This window comes from Monomorium pharaonis, chromosome 1, assembly GCF_013373865.1.
Source record: "Monomorium pharaonis isolate MP-MQ-018 chromosome 1, ASM1337386v2, whole genome shotgun sequence".
NCBI classification, from domain to species: domain Eukaryota; kingdom Metazoa; phylum Arthropoda; class Insecta; order Hymenoptera; family Formicidae; genus Monomorium; species Monomorium pharaonis.
The window spans coordinates 8,725,856-8,741,725 of NC_050467.1; the positions used below are offsets into that span (position 1 = coordinate 8,725,856).

Here is a 15,870-nt window from a genome sequence, read left to right on the forward strand (position 1 = left end):
ACTGATTTGAGCAGGCTGCTAAAATGGTGAACCTTTTGTTGACTTCAATAAAATTGGCGCGTCAGCTATTTGCTATATTCAGATCAATAAGTGCAAATTTCAACCGATAAATTTCAGAGCCACATGATGTGAAAAATTCGAACGTCAACTTCCACGTGGTGTACATTGTATCACTCCGATAACGGCGGTATGATTGAGTTAAATACGAATAAAATTAATGTGCAATATCATATTGATACCGTGTCATAGTATTAAAAAAATACTGTATCTATTCGCTAAAATACTCTAAAATGCAGTGCAAATTTCAAACTCGTGTATAAGCAACAAAAAATATCGTATCAACATGTTTTCTTAAATTGTTTAGAAAAAAATGAGTTTTAAAAATCTGGATTAATATTAGCAAGATTTTAACGAAAAACTTGTAAAATATAATAACAAACTTTACTTTTTTTAATAAAAAAAAACATGTTTAGTTTTCACGCAATATAAAAAGGTCACACTTAACAGGTTAAACGTTCGCCTAGGAATTCTTAAAGTAGAATCTTTATTCTTTAATTTAAAAAACAGTTCATGTAATTTGAATAATTTTTCGCAAAGTTATGTCACTTTAAAAATTGTCTGAAAATTAGGTCAAAATTTTTGTCCCGTTTTTTTACGCCAGTGTAGTTTCCAACAATTTGTATAACCGCTGTAAATGTTATATTAATGTCAGAGGAAACTGTATAGAACATCTCAAGTAACAAAATAGATATTTGTGTTACAAGTGCGAAAAGTCGGCTATTTCCAATAAGTGCGTTTATCCACACGAATGAAAATAGCCAATCCACAGAAATAACACATTCTATTTTCTATAATATAAATGCGTATAAAATAACAGAAACAAAAAATGGTTCAAGGCGGAAGGAGGAGAGTTTAGAGCGGATAATGAGGTCTGCGAGGGGCAAAACCGCCCGCAATTTAAAAAAATTTTTTGTATTTAATATTGAATAAATTAATTGTTTTAGTAATACATAAAAAAATTTACTTTTGTAGCTGAATATGTATAATCAGAAACGTTGTCGAAAAATTTTTTAATGTCATCTGTCATCAAAACGTTCGACTTTTTAGATAAAAATCCTTATAATAGTTTTTTAAAATGCAATGAGTTGTCATATTCATTAATGTTTATTACTTTGCTACTACACAATGACTGTGCGATACAAATTGACAGATTATTTATCTAGGGTTTGTTCGAAAGCGATGAAGCGTCGAAAGTTACAATAGAGAGTGACAAAATGACGATAATTTTTGCAAAAGTTTTTAAGAGTTACTATATGCGTGTCGAGAGATGACGTGTATGTAATATGACGCAAGTATTAGAATAAAGGAGAAATTGTGACAAAATAATCAATTTTGCGAGATGGTGCGGGTGGGATAGTGCGGGAATAAAAGTCGCATAACTTTTCCGCACAGTTGATTAGTAGGAGAATGAGTTACTTGTGCAAGAATACTATCCGTACACAATCAGCAACTTTCCGGCCGGTAAAAGGCCATGAAAAAGACCGTTTTCAATGCACATGTAACAAAAAAGTTATTTTTCATTTGTTTTTTTTAAATTATAGTTCCGAAACTTTTTGGATAGATCGTGTAATTTAAAATAAAAATGTAAATTAACATAATTTATATATTAAAAAAGAATGTAAAATTCAATTTCTAGTATTTGGAATGCTATTAGTAATTAAGTAATTTATCCTATTGCAATAATTCCAGATTAGTATTGACTTATGTTAAAATAAATATAAAAAACTGTAAATACTTGTTGAGGCTTGTGATCAAAAGACAAAGGAATGGCATTGCCCTTTTCGTCACACATTACTCCTCTTGAATCTCCAACATTCGCCACGATCAGTTTACTATCTTCCAAAAGAGCAATTAATGCCGTTGTACCTAAAATTAAAAAATAACACATAAAAAAGAATATAAATGATATTAAGTATAAATAATAAAATATTAAAATAAATATACTGCAAATAATTTCATTATTACAACGTATACATTTTGTTTATTAAAAGCTTGTCTTAAAGCCTACTTTTTTATTTTAAAATGTTTTACATTTTTTAATCCTGTAACGGTGGTGAAAAATCAATGATCTGTGCCATTTTTGTGATAAAAGAAGTTTTGCAATTTTATCCACAAATTTATTCTTTACGTTTCTGGGATTGTTCGTTCCGAATTTTAGATCAGAATTCAAAATTCAAAATGGCGGATTCAAAATAGCGGGTCCAATATGGCAGACTAAAATTTACTAAAATAATTCCAAATTTAAAATTTTGAAATTTAAAATGGCTGGTTCAATATAGCGTGAAAAACTTGAAAATCACCCGATTTTCTCAGCTCCTCGTAATGGGACACGGTATGGGATCGCTGCCGATGTCTCCTCGGGATCAAGTTCCGCAGAGATAATGCCAAGAGTTGTAGAAAAGAGTTATATTTAATTCAAACTCAGTTATACTTTTCCAATATTAATTAATAAACCCGTTATGATAAGTATCGTAACCCGTTAAACAAATAACTAAGTATAATAAAATGTTACGATAAGCGACATAAACTCGTCGCTTGATTAATAAGCCTGCTCGTTCTCTGTCCGTGGTGCTTATATACACCGCTTTTTTGGCCTGTTGTTGGGGGATCTCTAAAAAAGTTTTTGTCTTAGTTTTTCGGTCTCCTACACACTCCCGAAGTTTTGCCATTTAAATTTGGGACACCCTGTATATGGGATATTCCACATCAACTGAAACAGAGCTGTGCCCAAAATTTAACGCAACAGAAAGAAACGTTTGAGGGCTCAAATTAATCGTATTCTCATGTACTTTCGAATGCAATATGGCGTTGTTAAAAAATTCAATAAGGCGGTCAATACGGTGCCTACATACCTATGAAATGTCAAGCCTTATTCGAAAAATGGCCACGACAAAATTTAAGGCAAAGTGTGCAGGAAGGTAAAATGTCGAAAGATTAGGAAGGCAAAGGGTCGGAACGGAAAGCGTCATATGCCAAGTGGCAAAAGATCACCTTTCATGGAATGGTAGTTTGTATTTCTATCACAACGTTTTTCACTCTTAGCGTTAATATACTATTCTTATCGTGTAGAAAGCTCTTTGCGTTTACCAGGATTGAGATTGTCTTCAATATAAATATTCGACATTTTACCTTCTTTCTGTACGTTACACTGTACCAAAAAAGTTAGACACTTTAATAAAAAACGAGTAAGGATAGAATAGATGATTCTTTGGCAACAAAATTTGTCTACAAAATTAACTATAAAGATTGCGACTTGTCTTACATAAAACAGACAAAACAACACATGAAAACAAAATTAAAGAACACCAACGCAATATAAAAAGTTCCTTAGCGTATCACAATATGGTTACCAATCACCGTTTATCTTTACATCACAAGTTTGATTGGTCAAAACCTAATATTTTATATAAAAAGAAACAAAAAAAAGGAGAAAGATCGCAAAAATGTTCTTCATTAAAAAAATCAAGAACATCAATCTGTAAAAAGATACAATCTTAACGCTATATATGATAGAATTATAAACATTGTTTAGGGACTTTTAACTAGTTATTTTTCTAACAGATTCATTTAATGTTGTTAAATGTGACTTTCAACGATTTCTTCTTTCTACTGACAAAAGTTGCGGAGTACAGATGTGCTCTCTAACACGTTCTCTCCTCTCTAACACTTTCTCCCCCGAAACAATATTTAAAATTTCTCTAGCCCGAATCGATAATGACCAGCCAAAATCGATATGAACAGATGCTAATTTAGTTGACGTAATTTAAACAAATATGTATTCCCCTATTTTATTCTTATTTATCTCAATGATTTTATTGTGTGATTGAAAATGTGAGGTCCGATACTTACACGTTTTGTAATAAATTTTAAATACACTTGATAAGGGCCAGAAATCGCCTGGCCAAAACGTTGTGTATTCATTAATTCATTAATCAACAATTGCCAGATTTGTCACTGAAAAATTTTATTACCATTTCTTTGATCGTTGGCAACTTAATAATAATCTATTCGAATTATAAGAATCTTTGTGAAAATTATTTCTGTAAAATTTAAGCCGTAAGGGACCAAAAAACAAGTGGCCTACACTTGAACACTGTGCAATTAGACACAATGCAAACATGATTCACTTGGACACAGAAATTTTAGACAGAGTAACTTGTGGACATACAGGACATAAATTTTAGACACGTTTAAAATGTATACCGAACAGTTGTACACCGCGCACCGTTCAGTTGTACATCGTGCAATTGTACACCGTAAACTAAACGATGTACAACTACAGGGTGTAAAACTGAAGGTGTACAAGTGAATGGTGTACAACTGCATGGTGTAGAAGTGAACAGTGTACAACTGAACCATGTATGACTGTACGGTGTTCACTTTTAGCGTGTCTAAAAATGTCCTTTAAAAAAAGGGAATCCAAGTAAACCACTCCCCAAAAACGGCCTTAGATCCTCCTCCTCATATATAATTATAAAATACCTTGAAATTTATATAGAAACTCTTTAACAAATTATGTATAAAAAATTTTAAGAAAAAATCCATAGAATGTAAAATTTAATACCTTTTTTTATGATGCAAAATTTTTGCATTGGGAAGATAAAAATAAGTACCTGCTACATCCATATTTTTCTTGGCAGTTTCCACTAATAATCTATCCACCGCTAAAACTTCATCCGTTAGCAATCTACCGTAATTGATTTTATTTCCTTCAATATAATTTATCACGTCTATTTTAGATACTTTCTTCTCACTCGGTCTACGTGGTCTGACCTATAAATAAACAAATAACAGTAAAACACAAGCAATACTTCATATCTATAAATCTGTTTTTATTCAGTTTTTTTTTCTTTCGTCTTTTATCAATATCTATAATTTTTTATAAAGGCATAGCAGGATAAGCATGTGTGTGCTCCTCCCGCACAAATTTGGTTAAGATTTTTACAAAAAGTTGGCATTGATATAAAATTAAATTCTCTTAACCCTCTACCTACACATGGGGTTACGGTAACTCCAGTCAATTTTGAAATGCCCGCTACTTAAAAGTATTTAGCAAGGGGACGCTGGGATTGGGGGAGGGGAGAACTGTGCTCTACTTATTCCTCTTTGGGCGTTATCAATGTTCTGAAAACAACAGAAGTAGGAGCATCGAAAGTGTATGTTGGGGTTACAGTTACCCCGTGTGTAGAGAACAAAAAATAGTAAAGTTCCGCGTAACAAAAAATGGAAAAGTTCCAAATTTGAAGGGCAAGTAAAAGTTATTTTTTTGTTCCATACGTATTATTAGTAAAATCTTTTGTAATAAATATTTTTTGTATTAATAATTATGTTTTTATGTATTAATAATTATGTTTTTTAAATAAATATTAGTATTTTCTTTTATTATTGTTTGAACTGCATTCATTTTTTACTAAATTCACATTACAAAATAAACATATTTTTTAAACAGAATAAAAAAACTGACGATAGATTCTTAAAGTACAACTCTTCTCCTTTCCATTAATCATCATTTTAATTACTTTATGTATTTTTTTTCTAATAAATACGGACATTTGAAAGAAAAGCAAATTTTTACAAAAATTTTTCGTTTTTTTCTCATTCTTTTTAAAAAATCTCTTTTCTTTTAATATCTTCGATACTTTTCAGCCAAGATCATCATAATTCTGAGATTTTTTCTTTTCAATTAAAAAAAATAAGTTAGAATTGATTAAATACATTTGGAGATATAAGTCAACAAAATTTTGGGGTTAGTGTAACCCCTGTGTGTAGAAATCGGGAGAAAAATAAAGTGTGTAGGCTGTGGCTTAAGTATTATATTTGAGCTCTCCGTGAATACACCTTGTCGTGGTGGAGAGGCTCACTCTTGCATGTTGCAAGGATGCTAAGAACCCGTCAATACCTTGAATTAAGGGGTACTGGCTCTGAGAAGGCAAGTACGGGTGTTACTCGTTGATGGGCCACCTGGTTTTCTGTGTTGTAAATGTGGTATTCTAGATAGCATTTTTTAACCATAACAAAAAGGTAGAATTTTATGACTAGGAAAGTAAAGCTACTAGAAATGTAGGACGAATGTGTAAGCGAGTGATACAGACAAATGTGGAGGGGAATCCACTACATTGGTCTTTGGCTGCACCCTGAAGCTCCACCTCTCTTTGAAAGATTGTTATATTGTAACGTGTGAGACAGGAGAAAGAGAATGAATGAGAATAGCTGAATTGTTATTTGTGTATGTGTATAGTCCCAAGGCAATAACTTGGAATGCTGAGTGGTTTTGGGGGCTCTCGGTGTGACCGGGTGGCGCCGCGGTGTTTGAGGCCGACGTCTCCACTCCATTGTGATAACGTGCAGTCTAGCATAGTGGCTTGGTCCAAGCGCATGGATGGCCCTCTGGGTATGAGAATTAATTGGTTTGTGTATGAATAAAACGCGGTCGATCCCCCCTGAATATTCCCCGTAGACTAGCCAAGGGGAGTAGCTCCGGAAGATGTCTATACCCGATCTCAGAGCTAGTAAGACAGAGAAGTGCAAGTCCTGTCTTTAGGCAGACTGAGTTCCCATAAACCCCCATGTTCAATGAGAAAAAACCGCTCTCTGAAGAAGTCCAGAGCCAATGCGGCGGTTGAAGGACGAGTGTCTGGGTGCGTGTGTAGAGAGGCTTGGCCGCAGTCCCTTCTACTCTGGCGCGAAAAGGGATGAAACCTTGCGCACGTCTAGCCTGGTGTGACCTCCTTGGACACGTAACGATTGGACACGGTTCTATTGGACACGCACGATTGGACACCGCATTATTGGACACCGCATTATTGGACACCGTATTATTGGACAACGCACGATTGGACACTTCTATCTATAAAGATCACGAGATAAGCCCGCACCCTAATTTATGTTAATGTTTTTTCCCGTTACCCTAGTAAAGCTCCCCGCCAGTATCCGAGCTGACAGTCGGTGGCACAGGGTGTATCCCGTTTGGACACGTAACGATTGGACACGGCTCGATTGGACACACACACACGCGCGCGCGCGCGCGCACACACGCACACGCACACACACACACACACGCGCGCGCGCGCACACACACACACACACACACACATTCATATGTGTTTGCAGTGCAAATAATCAGTGTGCATCTTTCCGTGTGCAAATGATCGGTGTGCATTTTTCCACGTGCAAATGATCGGTGCGCATTTCTTGGTGTGCAAATGAGTGGTGGGCAAGTGAACGATGTGCAAGTGAATGGTGCGCAAGTGAGCGGTGTGCAAATGAATGGTGTGCAACTTTTACATGTCCAAGTGAACGGTGAGCATTTTTTCGTGTGCAAATATCTGGTGATCAAATTTTACGTGTGCATGTAACTGGTGTACATTTTTAATAAAATTTCTTTTGTTTCCAAATGTACATGATGTGTAAGTGCATCGTGTGCAAATGCACCGTGGTCATTTGAACCGTGCGCAAGATATTGTGTCCAAAAGCACCGTGTCCATTTAAACCGTGTGCAAGTGCACCGCTCCCGTAAAAATACGTATATAGACGTTTGAAATTTACTTTTTTTTCTGGTAGAGTGACGCTTTTTTCTGCTAGATGTTTTTAAGGTTAGATAGGATAATCTGTCATAATATATTAATGTTTTTCATTAGAAGACTGTGCGGTGTCCAATAATGCGGTATTCAGTCATGCGATGTCCAATAATGTGGTGTCCAATCGTTACGTGTCCAAACGGGATATACCCTGTGCCATCGATTGTCAGGTCGGATACTGTCAGGCGGGGAACTTCACTAAGGTAACGGGAAAAAACATTAACATAAATTATGGTGCAGGCCTACCCCCCCAGACAACATGCTTGTCAGAATGAAAACTTTAAGAGAACTTTTTTAAGAAAACATTTAGATATCTTGGAAATGATGTCAAAATGGTAACATTTACCAGAGACGTCTACTAAGAGAGGTCTTTAAGATATCTCATTGAAGAGTCTTACTTAAGTTTCTTGAAAATGTTATCCTTATGACATCAATTAAATGATATCAGCTTGGTATCTCATAAAAGATATCACAATGCTGTCCGATTTTTGAACCGTCCATGCGCGTCGTAGTTGACTCAGAAATCAGACAACACTAAGAGGTCTTTGAGATATCTAATTGAAGAGTCTCATTTAAGTTTCTTGAAAATGTTATCTTTATAGCATCAGCTAAATGATATCAGCTTGATGTCTCATAAAAGATATCACAATGCTGTCCGATTTTTGAGCCGTCCATGCGCGTCGTAGTTGACTCAGAAATCAGACAACACTAAGAGGTCTTTGAGATATCTAATTGAAGAGTCTCATTTAAGTTTCTTGAAAATGTTATCTTTATAACATTAGCTAAATGATATCAGCTTGATGTCTCATAAAAGATATCACAATGCTGTCCAATTTTTGAGCCGTCCATGCGCGTTGTAGTTGACTCATAAATTAGATAACATTATAAAATCTTAAATAAGAAATCCATTTGATATTATTTAAAAATTATTATAAAGATAATGTTTTCAAAAATAACGATTTGCCTACAATTACTGTGCACAAAAAATGCACAAAATCTAAATTTATCATGTACTAAACAAAAACAGAATAATAAAAACCATCAAATTAACCATTTGAACGCTTCAAACTATTAATGCTAAAAATAGATCGCAATTTCCATCAAATTATTAAGGCTAATGAAAAAGATAAATTTAACAATATGAAATTAATAAGTAAAGAAATTAATGCTATTTATTTCTAATGTTTTGCAAAATTTAATTGCTTTTATAAAAAATAATATAATATAATATAATTGCGTCAGTTTGTAACATATTGGTATTATATGTATAAGACAATAACAAGTATCCATATCGATAAGTCAAATTGGCGTAGCAGATAGAGTACAAGGTTCGTCATCCTAAGGTTCCGGGTTCAAACCTACCAGCGGCAAGTAAGAATAAAATAATTTAATTTAAATTTAATTAATCAATAAAAATTTGTCCTAAATTTAGTATGTTACTGTTGATAAAAATAATTTTTAAAAAATGAATTTTTATTTTATTTTTTTATCTTTAGTTGCAGTTTAAAAATATCTGATTTAAGAAACCTTTTAGATATCCGATTTAAGAAATTTTTTAGATATCCGATTTAAGAAATCTTTTAGATATCAGTTTTATGATATCTTTCTGTTCTCAAAAAACGGCGCATTGGTTAACATTCTGACATCATTATGTTATCTTTTAGAAGTCTCTTTATGTTATCATTTTCAGAAACAAGATATCTTTTAGAGATCTTTTTGACAACGTATTGTTCACTGGGCCGTGATCTTTATTGAGTGAGTTAGAAGCACTTAGATAGGACTAGGTCTGGCCACCCGAAAGGCCGCCTTTCGGTCTGTCTTACATTTCAGTAGAGTATTTTTTCACGTGGGATGACTTGCGGTTGGGTTCTCATAGTGAGCAAATCACGTTAACTTATCTATGCATCATGGCTAACTTAAGTAACAACAACGCAATTGTAAGACAAAGCAGGGAGAAAGAAGTGAGCGACCAGGATAGTGGTCGAGTTAAAAAAGAAGCGATGGTGCGGACAGGGAGCGAGAAAAAAAACGACTAATAACACTGTTAAAGAAACGTTTCGACTATACTTAGTCCTCTTCAGTCATAATACATTACCAATATGTATGAACTTAAAACATGACTGAAATGATGGACACAAAAATATAATTAAACCGTTAAACAAGATGACTATTAAACAACCATAAAACATCTCATTGCGTATCAAATTATGTCATAATAAATAAAAACGTAAACCAATCAATAATATAATTAAATGAATAATAAAATAAAAAATAATTAAATTTTTTCGTAAGTCGGTTTTCATATTAAAATAAATTTATAAGATTAAAAACGATGGAAACCGTGTTATGAATAACATAAACTGATATGCGTATTGCAGAAAACTGTAAACTTATATCTGTTAATCGCAGATCTTAAAACACAATATTAAAAAAAGCAACAACACCCAGAGTATTCGACAAAGCGCTAGAGATAAGTGTAACGTTCGATAGTCAGAGGCAGAATCTTGAAACTTTTAGTTGAGTTATCCCTGAAACCTTTCATTTAACATATTTTTACAGACTTTTCAATTAAGTTATTTCCAAAACCTTTCACATGACATAGATTTTGAAAACTTTCAAGAAAGTTATTTCTGAAACTTTTCAGTTGAGTTTTCTGACATCTTTCACACGCTATCTTGAAAACTTTCAGTTCAGTTATCCTTAATTGAAAACGTTCTTATGAAATAATCCAGCACATATTAGAAAATTAAAAAATAATTCACTTATAAGTCCTCCAATTCTGAACTCATTTTCAGATAAAAAAAAATTCATTTACACTCGAGAATAAAAGAATTCTTTTTGCATCTGAAAATGAATTCAATGGACTGTCTATTAATTCTGATTGGGTCGACGCTTGACGCGACACTAGCATCATAGACATATGAAAAAGCCCCTTAATGAAAGATGTCTGTATTATAATCTGTCTCAATGTTTGCTAAAAGGTTGTCAAAATATGTCTAAATACGCTATATAGCATTAATGCATCATATCGTGTTATCAATTTTTATCTTTGTTTACATATATAATAAGGATAGAACGACTCGTTAGCGCCAAACATCGATTTATTGTTGATGACGCCAAATGTGTGGATGGCGCCAAATAGCGCCGCGTCACCTCGAACGCACCAATAGCGCTGCCACACTTGATGCTCTGCCACCTAGTTGGTGTGATACAAAGTTGTAGTGGTGGCAATGCACACGGAAGAAGCCGTGTACTGCTGCTCGGCGCTCACAAAGTAGTTGTTGAAACGAGTTTTGGTCAATATTGTAATTTTGGATTACAAAATGCATTAGAAAAAATGTTAAAGGAATATAATAAAGTTTTAGGGCGAATACCTGTTAATCTGAATATATTTATAAATATTGACGGTTTGCCGATTTCTTGGTAAATCCAGCAATTCTGCTTTATGGCCTATTTTATGTTCAGACACCGTTCTAAAGTCAGTTTTCATCATTGGGGCATACTATGGTCAATCGAAACCACAATGTAACAATAGTTATTTACGACATTTTGTTAACGAAGCAATTTTATTAATCAATACTGGTCTTGTTTATAACGGAATTACAGTTAAAATTAATTTGCATGGTATAATTTGTGATGCGCCAGCGAGCTTTTATTTTATCAGTAAAACATCATACTGGCTATAATAGTTGTACGCGATGTACTATTACAGTACTTACATGGACGATTATGTTTTTCTGGTTTTTCAGCGACAAAAATACTTTAAGGACTGATGAAGAGTTTGCTAATAATAAATATAAAAATTTACTAACCGGTGAGACCATTTTAAACCAGATTCCTAATTTCAAATTAATTTCTAACATAGTACTTGATTACATGCATCTTATATGTGTAGGAGTTGTAAAAAAATTGATATTGCTTTAGATTAAAGGTCCGCGTCATGTACAATTATTTCAACAGTTGATAAATCAAATGTCTGGGGCATTAGTAAATTTGCAAAATAGTGTCCCTAATGATTTCGTTCGACGCCCACAATCGCTTAAAGATATAAAACTATGGAAAGCTACGGAATTTCACCAGTTCGTTCTTTACACGGGTCCAATTGTATTAAAAGATATATTACGGAAAAACATGTACATCAATTCTATTATGTTGCATATCTTATAAAATCTTATAAAATAGAATAATTTTGTTTATAAAAAAAATTAAAAATTATTTTACAATTTATTTCTATATTGTCGCGCAATAATACATAATGTGTAATATATATATATATATATATATATATATATACTCAGATAGCACAGGATGTCCTCAGGATTATCCTAAATATGTCCCGGGATGTCCTAGGATCTTGTCAGGATATAATAGTTGTATTATTGTAAATATTTTACATAAATATTTTATGTATAAATTTGACTTCTAAAGTAAGTTTAGAATGTTAGATTCTGTAATAGTATTAATATAAATTAAAATTCTACTCATGTCTTGAAGACATCCTTGAGATGTCCTAAGGATATATGTATTTTAGCTAAAAACGTTATTCTTAAAATATTGTATAAAAAGTTTCATTAGGTACAAAATGTCTGAAGATAAACTTAAATATGATGACTGTATAAATACCAGACATTTTAGATAGCACAGAATGTTCTAAGAATATGATATTCTGAAAGTCCTCAGGACATCCTAAGACAGTCCTCAGGGCATCCTAAGACAGTCCTTAGGACGTTCTAAGACACTCCTCAGAACGTCTTAAGACAGTCCTCAGGACGTCCTAAGACAATTCTCAGAACATCCTAAAACAGTCCTCAGGATGTCCAAGATAGTTCTCAAGACATCGTACGAAAAATCCTCAGGACATCCTACAAAAGTCCTCAAGATATCCTAAAACAGTATTCAAGGACATCCTGTATGTATATTAATATTTAAAAAAATAATTTTTAAAAAATTAATACAGCAAATGAGAAATCTTTGAATATCGTACGTATTTATAGAATGTATTGCAAAATCAAATGTGTAAAAATGTCGACTACAAAGTCAGATTAAATGTCCACACTTATTAAAACAATGTGGCATATTAACAATACTAAAAAATTATAAAAGATGACATTAAATAATTTATTTTATTTTATACAAACGAATCAAAAATAGTTTTTTAAATAAGTTATTCCACATGCTATTTCGCGCGCATATGTAAAAATAATTAAAAAAAACTGTAAAACTATATTTATTTATAAAAATATAAGTTAACTATATATGTTTCATCCTTCTGACATCTATTGTAATCAAGCAAGTTATTTATTTAAAAACTAGAGACTAATTGCCCTAGATCAATCAATAAAATAAAACATAGACTCATGAACCGATCTGCAGGATATATCAGGTACGAATGACCAAATATCCCAATATTTACAACAAAAAATTGTTGTCTCTAATTTCTAATCAATTATATTCCGGTTCTAGTAACATTAACAAATGGGAAGGATATTCTAACAATATTATATAATAGATATTTTATAACACCGTACTTTCACACTACATGACTTCCAGTCTAAGATAATGAAGACAATCTGAAGATGGCCGAAACAAATGTGCCGAAACGTCATTGTTAAACTGTACAAATAATTATCTAATTAAATTTTACATGCAAATTACAACTTGCATCGGCTCTATTAGCACTTTATTTAATCATAAGATATTATTAAAATATTAAGAGCCTGTTTATGAATTTCGTTTTTGTTTAAATTTTAATTTTTTGTTATAGTTTTTTTCAATTCTCAAAAACTCTTAAAAATACTTAGAAATATTTAAAAATTTTCTAAATTAATCAGAATTTTTTATTTTTCAAATTTTTCTGAAAAACGTTTCAATTCTTATAAAAAATCGGAACATTTATCAGAAATCCTAAAAAAAATTTTTTTAATTCTGATAAAAAGTAGTCATTGTTTGCTATTCCTGAGGATGTCCTGAGGAAATCCTATGGTATCCTCAGAACGTCTGGTGGATTGTCCTCAGGATGTCCTGAGGACTAAAAAGTGATGCTCGTTTGCTATTTCTCAAGATGTCCTAAGGACGTCCGGGTGCTATCTGAGTATATATTGTTACGATCGCGCTGGACGCACGATGCATTTCGACTCTCGGCTGCGCGGCGTCCTCCTTAACAACCACGCTGTTTACGCGGACGCGCTCGTCAGATTTGATCCGGAGCTGTCAACCCAAACGGACGTGCTCCGTTTCTTTGTCCGAAAACGTTCTGTATTTCAAGCTTTACATTAAAGAGCTTTGAAAGAGAGAAAACGTCTTTCTTATTTCGTGCGGGAGTGCGTGAGTGAGAGAGCAAAAGGCAGTTTTGCCGGGCGAACGCAACATTTTTGAGGGCTCGTCTGAGCCACGAACAATAGACAACGAGCTTTGATCGAAAGGAATGTTATTGAGGACGCCGACTCGAACCAGCCCTAGTGTCACGCCTGCGGAAGAGGAAGCCGGGATGCCTGTCACTAGGAGTAAGGCTCGTGAGCAGGCTTCGGAGCTTGTGTCGGCGGAAGCCGCTACGGTACAAGCCGTTCTCCTCGAGATCCGGTAGTTACGCCAGGAGCGCGACGAGCAAGCTCGGAGGGAGGCGGAGCTCAGGGCAAAGTTACAGCAACACGAGGATGAGCTCATACGTCTCCAAAGAAACCAGATAAGTCAATCTGTTGTTAGAGCGTGCGGGGATTCGGGCTCGTGTCTCGCGCAGAAGAAGAGCGTGCGCGCGGAGTCCGGTTTTAAGTTAAAGCCTGATACGTACGATGGGTCGGTCCCATTACGAGAATTCTTTGCGCAATTTAATTTGATCGCGTCTGCAAATCAGTGGAGCGACTCAATTAAAACTATCGCGCTTGCATCTTGCCTGCGGGGAAAAGGCACGTTCCGTGCTCGAGACAGTGCAGATTTTAGATAATCTCGAATTCGCGGAATTAAAATCGAAGCTTGAGTTACGTTTCGGAGAGGGCCATCTGTCTCAGAATTTTTATACGCAATTTACGAACCGAAAACAGAAATTTGGGGAGGATTTGGCCGCGCTTGGTTTGGATCTTGAAAGACTCTCGCGCCTCGCTTACCCCGAATGCCCGTACGCAGTTCTTGATAAAATCGCCTGGGCGCAATTTCTGCGATTTCCGATAGATTTATTAAACGGACTCTCCAACTTGAAAATATAACATCATTAAATTTGGCTGTAGAAAGAGCAAAAACTTTAAAAATTATTCAAAGGGAGAGTTTCGAACGAAGGAAAGGGAATTTTAATAAGAATTTTTGGAAGAGAGGTAAGGGAGGTATGCGCGGGGAGGAAGAGACAAATGTGGAGAAAGGAAAAGAAAATGGAAGGGATGAAAAAGTTCGAAAAGAGAATTCGCGTGGCAGCAGGTTTAGCACCAATCGCGGGAAATGTTGGACTTGCGGGAAGATTGGGCATTTCCGCTCTGATTGTCTTAACGAAAAGGGAAACACGGCTTAGTCGAACTTTTCGGGGAGAGTTCGGCTAGAAGAAATTATTCCCGGAATGTTAAGCAACCTTTTAATATAAAAGTTAATAGAATTAAGAGGAATTTTGATTATTTCTTGTTTAAAGATAGAGCAGATGGAAAAGAGTGTTCTTTCAAGGTCGATATGGACTCTGATGTTACAATAATAAATAGTAAATTTGTTACAAAGGAAAAGAGAAAGATTTTATCGAAACATTTAAATCTTAGATATCTCACTGGAGAGAAAGTCCCTGTTGAATCTCAAGTCGAAATAAAAGTGGAAATAGGGAAATATGTTGTTCAAGTTCCGATGTTTGTTGCGGAAATAAATGATGATTGTCTTCTCGGGGTAGATTTCTTAAAAATTGTTAATTTGGAACGAACTTTTGAAAATGTTTTTGGTACTCCTGAATTAACTTAAGAAGTAGCTCGAATTGAAGTTTCTTGTGAAAAAGTCCCAATTCCCTTGAAAGAACTCTTTGAGGAAAATTCTCAGAATTTGAATTATTTAGAGAAAAAAATCTTTGCTAATTTTCTGACAGAATTTGAAGATGTATTTTCTGAAAATGTTGTTGCGGGAAATTGTAATGTTGTCGAACATGTCATAAATGTGCAACTCTTCTCCCATTAAACAGGTACCTCGCCAAATTCCAATTCAAATAAGAGGAGAGGTAGATAAAATTATTGAGGAAATGCGATCTCGAGGAGTAATAGAGGAATCGTAAAGTCCA

At 34.2% G+C, this 15,870-nt stretch overlaps 1 protein-coding gene across 8 annotated transcripts in view; it reads right to left on the reverse strand.

Moving 5' to 3' along the window:
• LOC105831246 (protein phosphatase 1L) overlaps positions 1 to 15,870 on the reverse strand; it is a 264,636-nt gene that overhangs the window by 122,844 nt on the left and 125,922 nt on the right. For all 8 annotated transcript variants that reach the window (XM_012671246.3, XM_028192039.2, XM_036292225.1 and 5 more), the window contains 2 exons: positions 4,674 to 4,833; positions 1,796 to 1,926 (listed from right to left, as the gene is read on the reverse strand). In XM_012671246.3, coding sequence (XP_012526700.1) covers positions 1,796 to 1,926; positions 4,674 to 4,833 — 291 coding nt within the window. The remainder of the gene's footprint in view (positions 1 to 1,795; positions 1,927 to 4,673; positions 4,834 to 15,870) is intronic.